This window comes from Pectinophora gossypiella, chromosome 21 (assembly GCF_024362695.1).
Source record: "Pectinophora gossypiella chromosome 21, ilPecGoss1.1, whole genome shotgun sequence".
NCBI lineage: Eukaryota > Metazoa > Arthropoda > Insecta > Lepidoptera > Gelechiidae > Pectinophora > Pectinophora gossypiella.
Window position 1 is genome coordinate 11,402,093 of NC_065424.1, and position 23,372 is coordinate 11,425,464.

Here is a 23,372-nt window from a genome sequence, read left to right on the forward strand (position 1 = left end):
ACCACTGCCCTATTTTTTGTTTCTTCTTCTTCTATCGTGAGGGTTGTGACGTGGATTACCAACCCCATCAATCCTGGTGTCAGGGTTACTATTGAGCCGCCATAGGCCCCTAACACGACTCGTGTAATGACTACCTACTACATCAATAAGTAGTAACCTTCCGAAGCACGGATCATCTTACTTTGGACATCTCTGTAGAGAATTAGAAGGCGGGAGGTTTCACCCCGATTCCTACAGACACCTCTTCATTTTATTTCAAGTTATACCCATGATTTTCTTAACCACCGAAAAGGAAAGGGATGGATGATTGAAAACTGTTAATTTTAAAGAGTGAGTGGGTGAATCATAATGAATGAATAACTCGGGCGTATAAAGTAGGCATCTTGCAAATTAATAAATAGAATAGAAAGTAAATTTGAGTAACAGGGTTATAAACAAAAGTCAGTTGCTGGAAACAATAGTTGTGCTTTTACTTGAATTAAACAATCTAATATCAATATGAAACAAAAATATATTGTACATAAATAAAATGTATTATGGAATATGCTTCAGTTGTTAGTTCTTTCCCCGGACACTCTTAACATAGTCCTCTTTTATTTTCGCTCTGTCTTCCACATCGGGTAAATATGGGTACAGGCCCTTGGCTTTCCTGTCTTTATAAACCTTGCCCTGTAAAAAAAACCTTGTATTATACCTCTTCTTCTTCTATCGTGTGGGTTGTGAGGTGGAGTATCAACCTTATCATATTTTTCATTATAGGGTTACTATTGAGCCGCTAAAAGCCCCTGACATGGTAACAACTACTTACTAACGTTAGTAAGTAGTAACCGGGACCAACGGCTTAACATGCCTTCCGAAGCACGGACTATCTTACTTTCGGACAATCAAGTGATCAGCCTGTAATGTCCTAACCAAACTAAGGACCACAAAGTAATTTTTGTGATACCTATGTGCCCACCGGGAATCGAACCCAGGATCTCCTAGAATACCTAGAATAATCAATTACATGGCCATATTGAACATTACAAAATACAATGTAATATGAGCAGTTTCCAGCCGAGCATGTATGGAGACTTTGATGATAGTAGAAGCGAGTGGTATGTCAGGATCATAGTAAGTGGAATTTCGTGGTCTATGCCTACTCCAAAAGGAAATAGGCGTGATCTTATGTAAGTACGTAGGTATGTATTATATCATTGTAAAACTTGCCCAGAACTTTTTGCATGTATTATAGTTGTCGAAATAGACGTCACATTTATCCTGGTCGAAGTTATTTTTGTTTAAACAGTGGTAGGACTGTTCTTGTTCCTGTAAGAATAACAAAAACATTTTTGTAAATAATTTCACATTGTAACAAGTAATTTTAACGTTTTACATGTCACAATCTAACCTTCAAACAAGGATTCAGGCGCTCTGCGTCTTTGTTAATTAGTTTTGTCATTATATTATTCGTTATTTGAATAGAAAAATAATCCTAAATGTCCTCCTTTTCCGTATCAACAAACTTCCTTCAGCAGGTTAATTTTCCAACCAAATTTATTTTGACATTTCGACCCATGAATGATTTTGACAACTACCCAGGGTTACTATTTCAATAAAAATAAATTACCCACTTTACAGTGTTTTAGTGTATTTTAAACTAAAAGAATATTTTTTAGGGGTTTTACTGCGAAAATTAAAATGTTTATACTATTCTAAAATGCACAATGTCATTACTTATTAGAAATATGATGTTCCATTCCTCTTTTTTCGCTGTGAGCTTTCTATTTTTGCAAAGTTTTTACCACGCACTTCCCAGTGTTGCCAGTTCTGCGCTTAATCACGCACTGAGGTAAAGTACTGTCAACGCCGCTATATTAACAGTACCTAACTTTGCGTCCCACTGTTTGAGCGCTGATGTTCTATCTACTGTACGGTAATAGTAAATCTATGTCTCGAAACGTTAAGTCGTGACTTTGTGAACTGTGCGGGTGGGTGGGTTGTGGGTGGTGAGGGGTAAGTACTCACTGGGTGGTTACGGTCACGAGCATTAATATGTATATGTCGTGGCCAGATCGTAGAATTGATCATTTCATGATGTGGTCGACCATTTCGTGAAATGGTCATATTTCATAAAATGGCAAACTTAAGTTGACATATACATGTCGTGGCCAGATCGTAGAATTGATCATTTCATGATGTACACTTTGGAACCATGTCACATTAACTTTTTTGACAAATTGAACTGTAAGTCTCACTAAATGTCAAATAAGTTAGTGCGAGAGTCCTAAAGTGGGTGCATTATATTGCTCATGACTGTACCTCAGGCAGGCCGGATATTAGTAAATAAAACAAAATATCTCGCAGTATAATTTATTAGCTGGTGACATGACAAGCCTAAGCGAACTAGTCTAGCCTAGCTAACACCTAACCTATCGTGAAGGCAATTGGGAAGATCACGTTATCAACTTGATACGATTATATCTTATTATTGATTGCGTGCTGACCATGGGCAGATCTGGGGGGGGGGGACAAAAATTGCAGTAACCACATATAAACCCACATTATACAACCACATAGAAGCTGCGAACAGCAAACTGGAACTGTCTGCCGCCGTGTATTTTTCCAACTCGTTATAATCTAAGAGTCTTCAAGGCTAGACTGAATAGGCATTTGCTAGGTAAGCGTGATCCACTCTAGACCACATCGTCACTTACCATCAGGTGAGATTGTGGTCAAACGCGAGCCAAAAAAAAAGAAAGAAAGAAAGAAGATTTAAAAAAAAGATATTTGCTAAAAGACCAAAGATTCTAGGATATTTTTGCGTTATTCACTACCAGTGTTCTAATATCTACCCATATATCTGGCAACATCGCAATCAATTACATAAGTACTACAATAGATGATGATATTTCATTTCAATTCACAACACTGAGATTATGTATACAAATACATGTATACAAGTGATTCAATATTGGGATGGTATTTAATATACAGTTTTAATGACACCGTAACGAAGACTTTGGAGACTGCACACCACGATTCTGATTTGATATCAAGTGGAATTTTCTGACGGAAAATTCATTTCATAGGTCATTCTTTTTTAAAAAAAAAGACTGAATATTCACCAAGTTTTTGACGTTTGAATGCTTTTGACATTTGTGTGGCAAAATTGGCAACACCAGCCCGCCTCATAGCGGTTCTATTCAAAAAAGGAAATCTTCTTTTTCTGTTCTGTGTAACAAATACGTTCCCAATATTCAATCAAATATGTTTATGACAAAAATAATCTTCGCTACATAGAGGCACTTCATTTGTATTAATATTTTACAGTAAAAGAAATAATTGTAGTCAGTGTTATAAATTATAAAAAATATATTATATTGTTGCCATATTGGTTTTTTTTTTTGGCATGACCTATTGACAATGGCGTTAAGTCTATGCAATAAGGCCATGCCAAAAAAACAATAATAAAAAGAAACTAATACAGCAACAATAATTAGTCAAAAAACAAACTGATACATACTGGCAGTATACTTTTATGCAGTGTCAAGTAGAAGGACACAATAAAACAATATTATCACGTTAAATCTGTACAGCGCCATCTATATTTTTAGAACTTAGTTTGGAAAGTCCCTCGTTGTCAATTCACTGGCTACGATTATGTCCTATACTTTAGCAGCCTGACCAATAAAAAATAAACATGCGGTGAACGCGTGCATAAGTATTTGACAGGCAAGCAAAGTTCCATCTATTTAATAATTAGATTCAATTTTGCTTAGGCTGTGAAATACTCAAACATACGTTCAACGATTTATTTTTATTGGTAAGACAGTTCGTGGTTACTACAAGAAATATGTGTATTAAAACTATTACATAAAGAGGAGGCAACACACATACAAAAATGACAACTATAATCTGTTAAATACAACTTGATGGATTTGACAGCAGGATAGAAACAGATTGGTCCCGATTCCTGCAAACACCTCCTAATTTTATTTTAAGTTATACCTGTCATTTTCTTATCCACCGAAAAGGAAAGGGACGGATGATTGTCAACAAGTTAATTTTAAAATGAATGAACAACCCGTGCGAATAAGACAGGCGTCTCCCTGGTATGCAATCCGTTTGACATGCTGTCTCTTAATTCTGTCGGGTTATTGACCGATGTAAAATTTTTAGACGGTTGTTTTAGATTTCTGCTTAAAATTGACGTGTATTCCATGAATTTTATGCCTGTCGATTACCCGTCCCTTTCTTTTTCAACGGATGAGAAAATGACAGGTATACTTAAAATAAAATTGGATGGCGTCTGCAGGAATTAGCACCATTGTATGCTAGCGAGAAAGAGAGAAAGATACATATCCAGGAGGATGTTTATTGTTGCCATATATTGAAAACCACGTAGGCGCCTTTTGAAAAGATCACATTCTAATGAGATTATCTTCAACGAAACCTCGATCACATTCAAATGGGTCGTGTACTAGGTTCAAGATAAATTATGATTATTAAAGATTATTACAGATCTAAAACTGACGAAAAACATTTTCTTTTTTCTATTTAACTTATTTATGAATTTTAATAAAAAAAATGTTTTTCGTCACAATGTGCTTTTTCCTACAAATTCCATAGTAATTTTGTGTTTTGACGTTTAGTAAAAAGTAACTGATTTGACTAGTTGGAAAATAGCCTATTAATTTCCGGGTAAAAAATTAGGCGACATTTTGTTACCTGGATTAAAACTAACTTGTCTATTGCGACGTTTTGTTAACAAAAGTCACATCCGAATGTGTCTTTTCAAAATGGCGCTTATGGTTTTTGGCTATATATGACATTATGACAGCTGTCAAAGTCAATATATATCTAACAAAGTGGCGCCAATGTGCCTTAGAAAACAACCCTAGCGGACAAAAGTAGCATTACGACTTCAGCAACTTGTTACAAACAAACAATTTCGTCTTCATTATCATTACTTAGACAGAATATTATTCCGAGATTCGGGAATACTTTTGAAAATAATACATTTCGTACGCTTACAATAAAAATAAATAAATAGTGATAAATATAAATAAGATAATGCGTATTCTAAGATGTTCAATCGACTCTTCCTCAGTTGAGGTGACCTCAAGGCCTTCATCGAACGCAGCTCAAAATCGTCATTCTTAGAAGACGCCTCAACCTTAACCGCACGCGGCTCGAATTATATTAAGCACTTCGACCAATAGCCGTTTGACGTCCATCTACGTAGATAGCATTCGTATCGTTTATTGGTCCAAGCGCTCGATATAATTTAGGCGCGGTAGCCATGCAGACCCGGCAGGTTTTGTTATAGCATATAACAAATAATTGTTAATACTGTCTAGATTGACAATAATACTATGAAACCCATTAGAAATTATACTTTATATGAGAAAGGCTATACCTAAAGAAAATACTTTTACACATGACATTTAAATCCTTTTACTGTTACATATACTGTAAATTAGCTTTGACCACAATGAATGCGTCTCGGAGTATTACCATAGACCACAATAAATGCGTCTCGGAGTATTACCATAGATTAAAGAGTGGAACGGTAAATCTCATTCCCCCCCCCCCATTCGTATCGCGCGCCGACCTCACCCCCTCTGGGTGTTATTTTAGTCTTCAAATGGCCGTAGGCGGCTGAGGAGTACGGTCACGAGTACTAATATGTACCTATATACAATTTGAAACCACGTCACATTAACTTTTTTGACAAATTAAACCGTAAGTCTCATTAAATGTCAAATATAATAGTGCGACAGGGTTCTAAAGTGTGAACATGATATTGTTCATGACTATACGAGGGGGCGGACTTTGTCTCACTCGGACTTACGCGTAAATCGGCACACGAAATGAGATATTTGTATAATGTCCGAGGTGTGGTATTACTTAGAAGTTATCCACACACAACCATACCGCGTCGCGGGCCGGGGGCGGTAGTTTGTACACTAAAACATAAATCCTATGAATACGCGTGCCAGTAAAAAGACAACAGTAGCTTGCATGCCAGTTACCGGCACGTACAAATAACCATCACATTGCGGATTCGCCAGCTGAACTTGTAAACAGTAAGTTCGAAAATCAAATGTAGTGCAATCTACTTGCATGCCAGTAAACTTAAACGCATGCAAGTAGCTGGCACGCGCAAGGAGCTGTTTGTAAACCAATGTATGTGTAATTAATTAAAAAAAAAACTGGCATGCACGCCACAGGCATGTGTATTTCCGCTTTTACAGAATAATTTAACGTCGTGCTTTCTGTGCATCAAGCTTTAGAAAGACAGAGATAAAAAATACATACGCGTCAAATTAACAACCTCCTTTTTAAGTTAAAAATAGTAAAAGGGCGAACGTTGAACTGCGGCTTAGACCAACCACTTGTTCAACACCCAGTGTAAAGTGGTCGACCGGGCGCGTTTCGACGCCTGCGGTCAACTTACACTAGACGACGAACGAGTTTGTATATATTCCAGCATAAGTTGATCTTACCCGCGATGGACCCACGCGAATTTTATCGTACAGTCATGAGCATTATCATGTACACACTTTAGAACTTTGTCGCACTATCATATTTGACATTTAATGAGACTTACGGTTTCATTTGCAAAAAAGTTAATGTGACATGGTTTCAAAGTGCATATTAGTACTCGTGACTGTACGCCCAAACGCAAACTATTAAAACCTCTTTACATTTATTTTTTTGGTCTAAAAGTGCTCATTCTGTAAGCAACTTTCAATTCCTCTTATATTAAAATTATAATTAATAAATTTTATTATGCTCAAGCTATAGTCAGTTTAAACTTAAAATTAAAAAATATCGTTCAATTTACAATAATAATACACTTAAATTAATGTACCAACACAAATTAGTACGTAATAACTAAAAATTAAGTTTTAAAATAAATTTAAAATTGTTTTAATACACAAACGGACAACGCGTGCCATAATGCGTTTAAAATAAAAAGAATTGTACACAACTCCAAAGATATAAACTGGCCTAAAATCACAACTATAAGTTTAAACTGTCTGAAAGGAAATAGGAATCGCCTGGTCCCAAAATAACTGACAATATAGGTACTGATTCGAGCACATACTTAATTTTAGTTTAAGTTATATTTTTAATTTTCTTAATCGCCCGAAAGGAAGGATACCTATATCTTTACAGTGCTTCTATTTTCTTAATGTCCCTCAAAAAACACCGCATTTCCATTCGGATATATGATTTGTAAATACTAACGAATGCTAATTTCCATTTTTGTGTCCGAATTTGAATTCAGAATTTGATTTCTGAATCGTGTATTAGAATTTGAATTCAGAACAAAGTACTTTATTGTTGTTTTGTTTCGTAGAAAAACTACAATAATGTATTTGGTTCTGAATTCAAATTTTGATACACGATAAATCGAATAATTTATGAACATGGAAATTATCATTCGTATTCGGGAGTCATAAACAAAATAGAAGCACAAATGGTAATAGAAAAAACCCCAATTCCTTTTCAGATATAAAATAAGGTGATATTTTTATTATAAATCAAATTCAGCATTATATCCTGTATGCAATGCATAATCCACTTAATAATCTCAAATTATGGCAAAATATATCTTTTTCCGTCTAAATTCTAGACGATTAAAATACTGTGTACCATCTTTTAATATACCTACAGGCTTATTATTTAATCACCTATAAACTTTCCAAAAATCAATGTGCCAATTACTCTGATCAATAATGCTTAAAAAACAAATTAAAATAATTTGAAAGCAGAAAAGTAAAATCTAGTCATAGAATAAAGTGTAACGTATGTGAAATAGTTTATGAATTATGAGGGGGTCAAAAGAAAGAAAGAAAGTTGTTACTTGAACTTGGCTGAGCTTGTTTACCACGCAATTGCAGATTGATTCTTGAACGTTTCAGACTTCGATCATAATATTGGTAAATAAACTGGTGCCGCCCTGAACTGTTGTCTTAAAATTTTGTACCGGGTGAGAGCCCTCAGCGCTCTCCATTTGTACAGCCAAGTAGTTAATGCCATTTCCGGCAAATCTACAATAAGTCACGTCAAAAAAATAAAGAAGTGGTACGCGTCAGAATTTTCGCATATTTTGACTTTTGCGCGGAGCTGTACATTGAACAATATATACGATCGAAGGTTTTAGGTATGAAACAATAACTCAGTAGATATAAATAATAAACATAACTTTAAAAACAACATAAATGTACTTTTAAATAAGGTAAGGCCTCATTTTTGAGTATTCTGAGAAAATTATTGAGAAACACTGAGCACAGTCACGAGCAATATAACCACTTTAGGACTCTGTCGCACTAACATATTTGACATTTAGTGAGACTTACAGTTCAATTTGTCAAAAAAGTTAATGTGACATGGTACCAGAGTGTATACATATTAATGCTCGTGACCGTACAAATGGGGACAAAAACTGCCTATTTCTCCCATCAGGTGTCGCTACTGTTGAATGTTCTTAAACTTTGACAGTTCCCCATACTATTTTAAACAAACATAGTGGCCCCGATTCCTGCAGACACCGCCTAATTTTATTTTAAGTTATATCCGTCATTTTCATATCCGTCGAAAAGGAAAGGGACGGATGATTCACAGCTCTTAATTTTAGGAAGAATGATTTAATGAATGAATAACCCGGGCGAATCAAAAGGTACGTCGCTGGTATGCAATCCGTTTGACGTGCTGTCTACTTAACTGTGTCGGGTTATTGACGGATGTAAAATTTTTAGACGGTTGGTTTAGATTTGTGCTTAAAATTGACGTGTGTTCCATAAATTTTATGCTTGTCGATTACCCGTCCCTTTCCTTTTCGGCGGATAAGAAAATGACAGATATAACTTAAAATAAAATTAGATGGTATTTACAGGAATTAGCACCATTGTTTTAGTAATATTTTTACACTATCACCCTTTACGCGTTTACCTGCAAAAACATAGTGTTGCATTTATTCTTTCTTCTATCGTGTAGGTTGTGAGGTAAATTACCAACCTCATCAACCCTGGTGTCAGGGTTATTATTGACCCGCCAAAGGCCCCTGACATGGCTCATGTAGTTGTCACTTACATCAGTAAGTAATAACCGGGACCACCGACTTAACGTGCCTTCCGAAGCACGGATCATCTTACTTTCAATCAGTGATCAGCCTGTAATGTCCTAACCAAACTGGGGATCATAAAGATGATTTTTGTGATATGTCCCCATCGGGATTCGAACCCGGGACCTCCGGATCCTGAGCTCAACGCTCAACCACTGGACCATAGAGGCCGTATTTACTTCCTAAAGATCGGAAAGAAGAAAACATAGAAAAACTTATTTTCAATCTAAAATTCCTTTTTCCAACTGATAGCTTTTCTTTTTCGTAACTCATCATTCAGACGGGATACACTCCACGTTGCTCCACATTTTATATCAATTTATCTATAAAATGTGCCCTGTGCCGAGGTTTTTCTTGCAGCTTCTTGTCCCCGGCTATACAGGTTGTGAGCTGCAGTAGTTTTAGGCGGATGAGACGTACGTTATGTAAAAATTGACGATTCAAAGTGTAACTATGTTACCTACTGAATAAAGATATTTTTGAAATTGGATTTTGTCACGAATTTTCCAGCTAAAGCTGGACAGTATGGAGAACTGTCAAGATGTAGGAACACTCAACAGTGGCGCCTCCTACATTTGAACTTCTAGTTTCTATCCTCATTACATAAAAAATGTAAATCTTTCTTACAAAACAATATTTTTGCTTATTTTGCATTACATAATACATTTCTTATTTATTATGGGGATGTTTTCAGCCAGTCAAAACATTCAGTCAAAACTTGAAAATCTTTGAAGGCTGACTCAGACGATTATTCTGAATAGTTATCACGAGGAATTTACCGTCGCAAAAGTATTGAACTGAAAATAATTAAAAAAAAACAAGTATTTTCCGACAGGAAATTCCACTTGATATTTACTCAGAATCATGGTCTGAATAACCCCCTCAGTATTCGTTACGATGTCACTAACATCCTGTATAACACAGCAAGAAAATGAAGACTTGTTTTGACCCGGGAAAACACCCCATTGAAATAAAAAACATACCAGTCTGTCCATCACACCCTGTCTCTGTAATTATCATGTCGTCTTCAATTAAATATATCGATTGCGGCGAGTAAAACTCAACTACGTCTACTAACTTAGAGACCCTCCTCATGGCGCTGATCGCAGTGCAATGCGATATCGAATCGCACCGTGAGGAAGATCCTCTATAGTGATAAAAAACTATTTGCATTGTGTTTTTTTTTAATGATATCTACATGGAACAGATTTGTTTCTACTGTAGGCCTTTTTCAAACAGGAGACGGCTCAGGAATTTAAAATATCATTTCGAATTATGATGACAAATTCGAACTTTAAAAAAAGTTAATTCAGACATGATCGACATAAGCATAGTAGTCAATTAAAGGACCTCATTTTGGGCCCATTCAAGTCCATAAAAAAAAGATTTTTTTTCTGTTACGGTTCCCAACCCAAATTGCAAAAATTGGAACCCTTATGATGCGACTGTGTCGGTTCGTGTGTTTGCCACAGCTGACAGACACAAACTTTATTTTACTTTAATTTGACAGTTCAAATACTAGTGTGGCGGACCCAACTAGTTGGCCACCTAGTTCCGCTCACATGCAACAGATGGCGCCACATTCAATAATGCAGTCTTCAAGCAGTCGTGAAACGCGGTATCGAAGTTTACACAGCAAGACGCATAATACTACTTCCAACATAACACCGTTGGATCGTCGATCCCTAGTAACTAGCTTTTTAACCCCCCAGAGCTGTCAGCCTAAAGTAAATAAAGCTTTCTCCGACGCAATGAAAAAACAAGTTTTTTCAAGTTACACCAATTGTAAAATTAACTCACTGTACAAATGTTTCCAATGAAATATTCCTGGCTCCTCCGTGCTTCGGAAAGCACGTAGCCCCCGTCGCCGCCCCCTGTTCGCTACAAGTTTACCTGTACATTATGTTGTTTGTTTGTCTGTTATGTTGTGTCTAGCACGCGCTGTCGTCTAAGAGTCAATCTGCACGCTGCTTTATGTGGAAGCAGCTTATTCGGAAGTGGTCGCACATTTGTCGAACCTGCGAACGAAATAGTTATTTATTTGAGAATTGTGAGGGCCGAACTGAATACATCCCGCGAGATCACTGCGACCTCATCAGATCTATTGTGACCTATGAGTTATTACCATTTACCAGTGAACAGCCTCCGTGGTCTGGTGGTTAGAGCGTTAGGCTCACGATCTGGAGGTCCGGGTTCGATTCCCGATGGGGACATTGTCGAAATCAGTTTGTTAAGGACTTTTCAGGCTTGAATCACCTGATTGTCCGAAAAGTAGGATGATTCCGTGCTTCGGAGGGCACGTTAAGCCATTGGTCCCGGCTATTAGCCGTAAAAACACCTCTACTAACCCGCGTTGGAGCAACGTGGTGGAGTATGCTCCATACCCCCTCCGGTTGATTGAGGGGAGGCCTGTGCCCAGCAGTGGGACGTATATAGGCTATTTATGTATGTGTATGTATGTACCAGTGAACGAATTCAGGCTCTTATTTTAACCTAACCTAAATAAAATCACAATCTGCAGGGCAAAAAATCAAATATCGACTATCATGAATTCCGCAACGGCCTCCGTGGTCCAGTCGTTGAGCGTTAGGCTCACGATCCGGAGGTCCCGGGTTCGAATCCCAGTGGGGACATATCACGAAAATCACTTTCTTGACGACGAAACATAACGTCCCACTGCTGGGCACAAACATCCCCTCAATCAACCACGCTGCTCTACTGTGAGTCGGTGGAAGTGGTTTTTGCGGCTAATCATCATCATCATCAGCCCATTAAAGTCCCCACTGCTGGGGCACGGGCCTTCCCTATGGATGGATAGGGAGATCGGGCCTTAAACCATCACGCGGGCCCAGTGCGGATTGATGGTTATTAACGACTGCTACTGCAGCCGGGACCAACGGCTTAACGTGCCTTCCGAAGCACGGAGGAGCTCGAGATGAAAACTTTTTTTTTTTTGTGGTCACCCATCCTATGACCGGCCTTTGCGAAAGTTGCTTTACTTCAACAATCGCAGGCCGAGCGCGTTAACCGCTGCGCCACCGAGCTCCTTGCGGCTAATAGCCGGGACCAATGGCTTAACGTGCCCTTCGAAGAATTATCTTTCTCTGTTTGTGTAAACCGAGGTGTTGAACGAAGTGTATGGCGTGTGGTTTGGGAGTACTCACGACACAAGCGCCGTAGTGCAGGTGCGCCAGCACGCACAGCAGCGTGGCGCCGTAGAGCGCGGCGGGCTCGTGCTGCGGGGCGGCCAGCGCCAAGGCGGCCGCCAGCAGCAGCGGCCACACCAGCCAGTTGGCGGCCGCGCAGCGCTGCGACGACATCTGGCTCACTATCAGCCGGCACTGGCGACAATCATTGCTGGCATACAGCACACGCATAGACAACCCATGTCCTAATGACATTCAGAATTCGCCTTTAACTTTTTTAGGACAGTACGCACACATAGACAACCCATGTCCTAATGACATTCCGAATTCGCCTTTCAACTTTTTTAGGACAGTACGCACACATAGACAACCCATGTCCCAATGACATTCAGAATTTGCCTTTCAACTGTTTTAAGACAGTACGCACACATAGACAACCCATGTCCAAATGACATTCAGAATTTGCCTTTCAACTGTTTTTTAAGACAGTAGTTAAACAGAAAATTTGCAAAAAAAGGTTATTATAAGTTTAGTGATTATTTAGAAAATATGAATGCATGGGATTAACTGTCTGAGAACTGATATTACGCAGCTAAATTACTCAATTGTATACCAATATTTTGTTTATTTTTATTTTTTTTAAAGAACGTCTAGGGCCCTGTGCCGAGGTTTTTCTTGCAGCTTGTTTTCCCCGGCTATACAAGTTGTGAGAAGCTGCAGTAGTTTTAGGCGGATGAGACGTTCGTTATGTCATAATTAACGATTAAAAGTGTAACTATGTTACCTACTGAATATAGATATTTTTGAATTTTGATTTTAATTAAACCAATATAGCCTAATTTTGCGCCATTATACTAATAATTGGGGGAAGTCATGGGTGAGCAATGCAATTTTATCTAATTCTCTACGGAGATAGTCTGCGACCAGTGCCCTATTTATCAAAACTTACAAGCCCTGTGTTACAAGAAAATTTTCCTGTATAAATTTTCATTACTACAAGAATGTGTTTATCGAAACTACACATGTAAATTACATGTTACAAGTGTAAATAAACATTGACGTTGGAAGATCGGGTTGGAAGGTCAGACATGCAGTCGCTTCTGTAAAAAAAACCGGACCTGTCAAATCTTCAGGTTAGGTAAGCGGACCCGGTGAAAAACGGGATAATGCTATGCGTTTTATTGTTTGGCTTAATAATAACCCTGACACCAGGGTTGCTTTTGGTCATCTTGGCCGATTGATTGTCCGCAAATCATCGCATCCTACATTGGCAGCAAATTGCATCAACTACTTGGCCGGACAAATGGGGAGCCCTGAGGGCTCTCACCCACTTGACAACCGACACGACAGAAAAGGAGTCACTCACAGCAACATTACTGAACACAGTCCCAATCAGCAGGAACAGCACGCGCGGGTCGTAGTCGGGTAGGCTGGGTGACCGATGCACCCACACGGTGCACACTATGAACACGCTCAGCAGCGCCCACAGCGGCCGCAGCGCCTCCATAGGGCTCCGCATTTTACCAGTGCGCAGTCTGTATGACCTGGGGAAAGCAATACAGGTACTTATAGATCGACGGACTCTCAGCTATAGTTATCACTACATAGTATAAAACAAAGTCGCTTTTTCTGTCCCTATATCCCTATGTACGCTTAAATCTTTAAAACTACGCAAAGGATTTTGATGCGGTTTTTTTAATCGATAGAGTGATTCAAGAGGAAGGTTTATACATACATACATACATAAACTCACGCCCGTAACCCCTAATGGGGTGGGCAGAGCCACAAGTAATCAAAGACAACTTGCAGCCACTGTTACGATGTCGTAAGTTGGATATGATGAACCTTATGGTGATGCCTATCGCCCATAACATTAGTCCATCATATTAGAGGACACAATCCCTCTGTCGGTTTTTACGACATGCTCGGGAAGACAAGCAGCTGAATGTTTTCTATGTTTTTTATTTGCTCCCAGAACAGCATAGAAGCAAGGAATTTTTATATTAATGTATAATAACATCCATTAAATATTGGAGATACTGTTATTTTTTAGGTTTTTAATGAGATATAGTAAATAATTTCATTTTTCCTGAGCATTGCACCCGAATGAAGCCGGGGCGCTAGTATAAAATATAAGAAAAAGTAAGTGATAGCAGATGTAATGTGAGTGTGTGTGTATGCGTGCGAGCGAGCGAACGTGCGTGCGTGCGTGCGTGCGTGTGTTTTTGTGCATGTGTCTGGGTGCGAGTATTTGTATGCAATTACTAGCTTAAACTCTCTTCAAAATTTGTTCTGTTTCATCGTAACGTTTTTAGCCACTCTGATAAACACTTTTACAGTCAAAGGGATGTACGTCTCTACGACTTACTTCTGCGTGTTGTAAATGGCGACTGGCAGGTTGGTAAAGACCCCAGTGGCGTAAATGAGCCACTCGAACGCGTTGGCAATGGTGTAACCGCCAAATAGGTATCTTTTGTAGAACCCAGTGCCAGAGATCCCCGTCCACAAGAAGAAGAATGTCGATGCCTGGAGAAAAAAAGAAGGAAATTAGTTTTTTATTTTTTGTTATTTTATTTTTTTACTGGGAGGGGCCGAATCGAAGCCAGTGGGTAATTTATTTTTTACGAAATGGCAACGTAGGGTCGGATGACGTCAGCTGGGCTAACCTTGAAATGCGAGCTGTCACTTTTGAGCATACCTGGTTTTCTTATACCATGGCTGAATGAAAAATCACGTCTTTTAGCCTTTTCACGGGAAAATATTTCCTACATAATGATGTGCAAACAACACAAACAATGAAACAATGGTTTCGACGTTTCCGAACCCACAAATTCGTCAACTTAGTTTGATGGGCACCTTTGCGCCGGGAATGACACGAGGTGGATTATTTGAACATGACGCACGTGCACATAGACGTTAATTCACTGATGTTGGATTAATTTAAAAATCATTTAATTATCATTTTGTATCTATGTGTAATTAGACAAAGTTTTTATAGTTATTTATGAATTTTAATAAAGAATTAAAAATGAGTTATTAATTTAAAAAAAAAAAACAAATTCATCTGATTCGGGGTTGTTTGATTTGTCTTGACATGCTTTCTGGTTCTACGTGATATCCAGGGTCTGGAGATGGAGCCGGAAGGTAGTGACAAATGAACTCTGTAAAAAAACCTCGCAACTTTATCGAGCGAGAATTGTTTTTTCGAATAACAAGACTACGTTCACCAAAAACAGTACAGATGGCGTTGTTCAGTTTTAACGTGATAATTACCTATTTTCTCATTACTCGGGTACATAATTGTTCCAAACTACAATGTAATAGCAGAAACATATTTAAAAACAATTCTGAATTGATATTTGGATCATATTCAAATTCAAAAATATCTTTATTCAGTAGGTAACATAGTTACACTTTGAATCGTCAATTTTACATAACGAACGTCTCATCCGCCTAAAACTACTGCAGCTTCTCACAACCTGTATAGCCGGTGAAAAGAAGCTGCAAGAAAAACCTCGGCACAGGGCCCTAGACGTTCTTTAAAAAAATAAAGATAAACATATTATGTATATATTACGTTGATATCTATGTTGCTTCTCTTCATTTCGATTAGAATAACAATGGGTGAAAGATTTGAGCCTGGGTGTAATAAAAACAAAGATAAAAGACGCATATGTCTGTTATCCATGAAATTAGAAGGTTAGGTTAGGTTTTGAATTGTACTGTCATCATCATCATCACCAGCCCATTAACGTCCCCACTGCAGGGGCACGGGCCTTCCCTATGGATGGATAGGGAGATCGGGCCTTAAACCATCACGCGGGCCCAGTGCGGATTGATGGTTATTAACGACTGCTAATGCAGCCGGGACCAACGGCTTAACGTGCCTTCCGAAGCACGGAGGAGCTCGAGATGAAAACTTTTTTTTTTGTGGTCACCCATCCTATGACCGGCCTTTGCGAAAGTTGCTTTACTTCAACAATCGCAGACCGAGCGCGTTAGCCGCTGCGCCACCGAGCTCCTCGATTGTACTGTATTCAAGTGTTATGTCTGATTGTTGAAATTTAGTTCTGTGCAATAAAGTATATTTGATTTTGATTTGTTAAACGAATGAGAATCTTAACAGCTGATGCTATATTGGTGTCTATATTGTTTTTGAGGAAAGTCCCTCATTCTCGTTCTAGGTATAGGTCCCGGCAAACTTCTTGAGCATCGACCTTGACTGCGCACAACCGAATTTTAGATCTCTTTGGTAGTGCGGTACGGGGCGCGGGGGCGGGTGAATACCGCATCGACCGGCTATTGGTAGATCAGTCGATACTTCCCCCGCGCACTCTGTCTTCGTCCCTTTGACTCCCGAATACACTTGCGTGCAGTGAAACTGTCACGTTTTTGTTATTGCTCTTTTATTAGATTTTTTTGTTATTGCTCATTTTTTTAAGTTTAAGAATTAGTTACTAGCACGAGGTCTATGTCTACAGATCCAAAACCTAGCACTAGCTCTGGTATTGCTGGTTTCAACCTCATGGAAGGAATATCATACTTACCTGACGATTAGTTTTTATTAAGTATAATAATATAATATAAGTTTTAATAAACTATAATAATATAGATAAGTTTAGTTTTATTTACATAATTAAATAATATACTTAATAATTGTTTTTTTTTTTAATGAAGTTAAGAAAATAATCAAAAGTTCATTTTTTTTTTTTGCACGGAAGTGTACGTGCGCGAACTTTCCCCCACTACGACACTCGATGCTCAAGAAGTTTGCCGGGAGTCCTATTTCTTCGTCAACTTACCCACATACTAAAATCGTAGCCCCAGGGTAGAAATAACACTCCTGTGTTATACTTCTCCCAATGACTTAGATAGAAGTTGAGTAGAATGTTCCACATCACATAATACATCCTGCAACATAACAATTCATCATCATCATCAATTTAAGAGCCACGCTCTTGTCGGTGCAGCATTTTCCATGCTACTTTTTTAGAGAACTTACCTAATTAATAAAAAATATTATAATCTGCAGGAGTTTTTCGAATCGAAATAATTATTTTGATCCACAAATTCATTTTGTTAAGTTAAAATGCTCTTTGTTATCATGTCTGATACTGTTGTTGTGTTTTATATTGTATGATTGAGTTACTTCTATTTTTTATTTCTATTTTTTTTTGATATATCAAAGAAAGAAAATTTGCAGTGCCCCGACGGGATGTCATGTTGTAAGTGCTAAATAATTAATTTAAGAACCTTTGTACGCATGATTGCACCAATAAAGAATTAAAGAAAGAGGAAAATATTATCTGAAACTTTTATTTCGGATTCGGTTACGGTTACATATATACAGAAATAGCCTATATACGTCCCACTGCTGGGCACAGGCCTCCCCTCAATCAACAGGAGGGGGTATGGAGCATACTCCACCACGCTGCTCCAATGCGGGTTGGTGGAGGTGTTTTTACAGCTAATAGCCGGGACCAACGGCTTAACAGACTCCATGGTCTAGTGGTGAGAGCGCTAGGCTCACGATCTGGAGGTCCGGGTTTGATTCCCGATGGGGACATTGTCGAAATCACTTTGTGAGACTGTCCTTTGTTTGGTAAGGTCTTTTCAGGCTTGAATCACCTGATTGTCCGAAAAAGTAAGATGATTCCGTGCTTCGGTTACGGTTACGGAGCTCCCTAAAATCCTTGCTATACAGTTCTTTATGTTTTGAGGTCGCAGGTTTATGCTATGTTCATGTACCTTATAGGCGGTATGGAGAAGTCGAGTCTTCCGAAGATGGAGTACAGACAGGCTGGGATGAAGAACACAGAATACGAGTCCAGGCCGTGGTCGAACAGCTCGCCCAGTGGCCCCGACGTCTGGGTCCGGCGCGCCTGCTTCCCATCTATGCCATCTGCAACGCAACGATATTTTTTTTTCTCACATCTCGAGGACGAAAAGGCCACTTTTAACATAACATCACGCTTGTATCCCCGAAGGGGGTAGGCAGAGGTTTATGATATATACAGGATGTTAGTGAAGAAAACTTTGAGGCATGATTCAGACCATGTTTCTGAGTTGATATCAAGTGGAATTTCCTATCGGAAATATAATGTTTTTTTTTGTGTTTTTTAAAATTATTTTTTAATAAGTTTTTTTAATAAAGTCTTATCATTAACACCCTGTACATGCTATGCTTTAGGCTGCATTTCCATTGATGCGGAGCTGTGCGGAGATGAGCAGAGAATAGCAAAGTGTTTTCACTGAAGCAGAGCGGAGCAAAGTGGAGCTGAGCGGGGCTGGGCGGTGCGGAGCAAACTTTGGAATTGCGCTCAGTTTCTCAGTTTCAGTTTCGCTGTCCTCCGCTCCGCACCGCCCCGCTGTCCTCCACTCCGCATGACCTCGCTTATTTCAATATGAATATCCGTTCAGCTCTGCCCCGCTCCACTCGTGCTGTTTGCATTGAAGCGTAGCGGAGATTTCGAGCATAGTGATTGGTCAATTCATGCACCGCTCCGCCCAGCTCCGCGTCAATGGAATCGCAGCCTTATGCTAATCATAGCACATACCCAGAGTGTAAGCGAGGAACAAGAACACGGCCAGGACCGCCCACAGCGAGCGTGGTATGACCTCTGTGTGACCGTTGAGTGGACTCTGGTTCAAGGAGACGGTCTCCGTGGCGTTGAGCGAGCTCGCCGCCAGGTAGTTATAGTCATAGTACGATAGCAGGATGAAGTCCAGAACGGTGAGGAGGAACCCGGCGAAGGTTAGGACGTTTGGCGCCACCCAGCGTGGGACGAACTGGAATTCAAATTCAAAAATATCTTTATTCAGTAGGTAACATAGTTACACTTTGAATCGTCAATTTTTACATAACGAACGTCTCATCCGCCTAAAACTACTGCAGCTTCTCACAACCTGTATAGCCGGGGAAAAGAAGCTGCAAGAAAAACCTCGGCACAGGGCCCTAGACGTTCTTTAAAAAAAAATAAAAATAAACAAAATATTGGTATACAATTGAGTAATTTAGCTGCGTAATATCAGTTCTCAGACAGTTAATCCCATGCATTCATATCTTCTAAATAATCACTAACTTTATAATAACCTTTTTTGTAAAGTTTTTGTTTAACTACTGTCTTAAAACAGTTGAAAGGCAAGAAGAAACAGTTGAAAGGAACAAATACATAGTTTACTATTTGGCCAGTATCGGCACGAAGGACGTAATATACGATCCCGACGACCCGATCACTCCAGCCATAGAGGCGGCCAATCAGCTCGCGACACCAAACACTTCAGGGCCCCGATACCGACCCCGCCGGCGTGGTCGACGATTTTCCTCAATCATCGCTTATCGACCCTCTAGGGTCGATTAATTCTTTTAAATATTTTTCCTCTCAGACGACACCCTGAGCCGAGGTTCGCGCCCAACTGGGTACCCTCAGGCCTGTTGTCGTATACGTTGTACAGGGTGAGTGCTCCCCATTTGTCCGGCCAAGTAGTTAATGCCATCTGCGGCAAACCTACAATAAGTCACATTAAAAAAAAGGCCAATATCGGCAGCCTATCGATAACATAACACACGCTTTTAACTGGCTGATTTTGTTTTTCAAATTGTTATTTTCTGTACTCTGGTTTTATCTGCCTAAAGTTTACGTTAAAATATTCCGTGCTTCGGAAGGCACGTTAAGCCGTTTTTGGCGTGACTTACGTCAAAAAAAAAGCCTTTCCAACCTCTTCTATTCCGTGGTATTAAGCGTGAATAGGTATCTGAGCATGCGCGATATGCGTACGGTCACGAGTACACACTTTGAAACCATGTCACATTAACAGTTCTGACAAATTAAACCGTTATTCTCATTAAGTGTCAAATATGATAGTGCGACAGGGTTCTAAAGTGGGTACATGATATTGCTCATGATTGTACGCTGATAAGGGTGTCGCCTGATGTGTTATCAACAATACTACATTGTTTGATTGGGACTAACGTGACAGACTGTCACCTTATCGTTATCAACATCGCAATACAACACATAACTCAGAGCCGGTGTTAAGAACACTGGTGTTAAGGGCATCACGCCTGTATTCCTGATGGAGTAGGCAGAGGTTAAGTATACCCAAGCTTCATCCGCTTCATCCGCTTTTGCACAGAATCAACTCGGGTATCATTTTCCTATATAATAATAGGTAATAGAAGCTATATCCAGCTAAAAAACAGCCACTTAAAATTTGAAATCCCTATGTCTATGAAAGCCATTTTTCGATCCATAGTGCGTGGCCAGTATTCTGGGGACTTTGCCTTTGATGTGGTGAGCTGGAGGACATTTTTTATTTATAGCTTTTTATTCTTTTTTTATGTTTTGCTTTTAATAATATGTGTGTTGTTACAATTGTAGTTGGATGGAATGTACTTGTTTATGTATTTTTATTTAATAAATAATTTTGAATCTTACTTAGAACACTTTTACTTCCTATTATAACATACCTTCTTTTACTATAGGCACATTGGACAGTGGCGGCCGTAGGAAAATACTTCTCAACTCGACTTTTTTTTTGACGTGACTTATTGTAGATTTGCCGCAGGTGGCATTAACTACTTGGCCTGACAAATGGGTAGCGCTGAAGGCTCTCACCCGGTACAACGTTTAAGACAACAGGCCTGAGGGTGCCCAGTTGGGCGCGAACCTCGGCTCAGGACGTCGTCTGAGAGGAAAAATATTTGAAAGAATTAATCGACCCTAGTGGGTCGATAGCGAAAAGCGCTGATTGAGGGAAGTCGTCGACCACGCCGACGGGGTCAGCCCGCGCTTCCAGCCACCTTCTGCAGGTCGTCCGGCCACCTTGCCAGGGGTTGACCGACACTGTTTCCCTAGACGTGGATTCCAGTCCAGAACACGCTTGCACCAGTGCCAGCTGTAGTCTACTAAAGCTATAATTGAAATCAATATTTGTTCTTTTGGAAAATATATAAAAATGTACTCACCTCAACAACTTTGTTCCAAAACGGGTGCATAACATAGACACTGAGAGGGCTGGTGTCTATTGCCATGTACTGAAATTAAAAATAAAAACAATTATATTAATGGTAACCCTCGGAAGCAGCGTGGTCACTTCCAACACGAGCATGTTAAATTGCTTAGTGGGAGGTCCACAATTTGGATATTGTAAAATACTGGAGAATTTTTAATTTTTTTTTATGGTTATGGGAGGAGGTGAAAGGGCTCAGCTACAATAACACATAGATGACATAAGTGTAGCGATGATCGAAATTATTATTTTTGTCACAGATAAACTAAACTAAATGAGTTCTACACCTTTTTGCCACTATTTACCCTTAAATTTGAATGTGGAGGAAAGAGAAGTGTGTCAGGATCGAAGCAAATGGAATTCTATAGTCTCTGCTTACCCCGGTGGGAAATAGGCGTGAGTTTATGCATTGTATGTTACCCTTACCATTGTATTTTCAAAGTAACAGTATGTACTACCAGTTGTCAGGGACTAACTTAAGGACCCTCCTCCGTGATTTATTATTATTGTTATTTATTTATAAAGGTACATACAACATTACAGTGTACCCCAATTTGCTGTATGACGAGAAAAGAATATAAAAAGTAATATACAAAATAAACTATGAATGAAAACAGAAACAAAAAGAAAAATAAGACTTTAAATAATATTAAAAACACAAAAAATAGAATATAATTGTAATTATTTATAAATAATAGTAATTATTTATAATAATTGTAATTATTTATTATTAATTGTAAATTAAAATATATAAACAATATTGACCAGCGACGATTTGAGTATAGGGATAGGGTAGACAATTAAGTACCTATAAGTACCCACACCTCACACTTTCTGTTTCTGTTTCATAAGCTTATATTTGTTTTTATTTAATTTTATTTATTTTGTCATAAAAGAATCATACATGGCAGGACTTAAGGAAAATGTTACATATAATTAATTAATTACATATATCACTGACAAGGGACCATGATGGAAACAATAGGGTAATAAATATGTAGAATTATTTAAAAAAAAAACATGTTTTTTTATGATTTTTAGAGGCTCAAGAGAATGGATGTTTTTGGGCACTATACAGCATGCCCCAAAAGTTCACATTCAAAATGAAAAATTAGATACAGGGGCTCATTGGCTACCAGAAACACCCCCATGTATGTTCGGTGTTAATAATCGTGAGCCACCCTGTATATTACGATGAAAGATAGTGTCATTATGCCATAAAAGAAAATGTCAGAAAAACAATGAATTTCATAGTAAACATACTTTTTTTGTAATACAAATTAGCAATATGTTGTAACTCTTGTCTTATTTAGGCTAATATTTAAAAACCATTTTATGGAATTGCATTATGGATTTTACTGATATGATCTGCATTTCTCTAAGAAAGTATAAAACTGTACTCAAGGAAAGTCAGGTTGAATAGGTACTTGTAAAATGTTCTAAAATTAAAAAAAAAGAGTACTAGTTGACTGCTTGAAGCCTGAATATTTTTGGTATATCGTCGTAACTATTAATCTATGAGCCCCTGATTTTAAACAAAAGTATATTATGTTTTCCGAAACAAACGCCGCACAATTTTGTTCTTATAAAATATAGAAAATTATCAACAACAAAGCTGAACATATAACGACAATAACCAATAACATGAAAATTAACTTTATTTCACTACATTAATCGGCAATAACACGATTAGCACGGCCAAAAATCAATGTTGCGTAAAAATCAATATTTTTAGGTTACTCAATGAATCGATATACCAAACAATACAATCATAAAAAAGTAGCAAAATCTGCCAAATACTTGTTAAGCAGGTATTGGACTACCAGAATTAATTAATAATTCATGAAATTACCTTATAATTGTCGAAGCCTTCTAGATGTTCACGAGTTAAATATTTGTGATAGAACATTGTCACTGTTTTCTCACCCAACACACAATCGAAAAATAAACTCACTGATAAATACTGTAATTTATATTGTTATTCGTATTTAAACACATCTTCTAATGAAATTAATCTTATTATTATTAAATTACGACTAAAATAAAGAGCCCCCTACACAAGGCAAGGCAAGGCACGAATTGACATTAGTTTAATT

At 38.4% G+C, this 23,372-nt stretch overlaps 2 protein-coding genes across 3 annotated transcripts in view; both read right to left on the reverse strand.

Moving 5' to 3' along the window:
* Positions 1 to 23,343, reverse strand: part of LOC126376623 (ethanolaminephosphotransferase 1-like) — a 147,683-nt gene extending 124,340 nt beyond the window's left edge. The window contains exons 1-9 of one of the 2 annotated variants that reach the window (XR_007567726.1): positions 23,129 to 23,343; positions 21,233 to 21,301; positions 18,822 to 19,053; positions 18,013 to 18,166; positions 17,067 to 17,175; positions 14,633 to 14,790; positions 13,631 to 13,808; positions 12,283 to 12,459; positions 8,819 to 11,136 (exon numbers count right to left, since the gene is read on the reverse strand). Coding sequence is in view for 1 of the 2 variants with exons in the window: in XM_050024141.1 (XP_049880098.1) it covers positions 11,074 to 11,136; positions 12,283 to 12,459; positions 13,631 to 13,808; positions 14,633 to 14,790; positions 17,067 to 17,175; positions 18,013 to 18,166; positions 18,822 to 19,053; positions 21,233 to 21,301; positions 23,129 to 23,185 (1,197 nt within the window). In the remaining variant the exon portion in view is untranslated. Of the gene's footprint in view, positions 1 to 2,338; positions 11,137 to 12,282; positions 12,460 to 13,630; positions 13,809 to 14,632; positions 14,791 to 17,066; positions 17,176 to 18,012; positions 18,167 to 18,821; positions 19,054 to 21,232; positions 21,302 to 23,128 lie in introns of those variants that run through there. The other variant, XM_050024141.1, reaches the window with a different exon arrangement.
* Positions 450 to 1,561, reverse strand: LOC126376749 (coiled-coil-helix-coiled-coil-helix domain-containing protein 7). The gene is made up of 3 exons (XM_050024317.1): positions 1,391 to 1,561; positions 1,210 to 1,308; positions 450 to 669 (listed from the first exon to the last, which is right to left on the reverse strand). Exons 1-3 carry the CDS (start codon positions 1,439 to 1,441, stop codon positions 556 to 558), a joined length of 264 nt encoding a protein of 87 aa, XP_049880274.1. The 5' UTR covers positions 1,442 to 1,561; the 3' UTR covers positions 450 to 555.
* Positions 23,344 to 23,372: the final 29 nt, after the last annotated feature.

Bases quoted from the DNA above. Each gene is read 5' to 3' on its own strand.
- LOC126376749 (XM_050024317.1), bottom strand. From the start codon at position 1,441: ATGACAAAACTAATTAACAAAGACGCAGAGCGCCTGAATCCTTGTTTG. The intron at 1,309-1,390 runs GTTAGATTGTGA...TTATTCTTACAG, and splicing joins GCCTGAATCCTTGTTTGAAG to GAACAAGAACAGTCCTACCA. The intron at 670-1,209 runs GCAAGTTTTACA...TTTTTTTTACAG, and splicing joins ATACATGCAAAAAGTTCTGG to GGCAAGGTTTATAAAGACAG.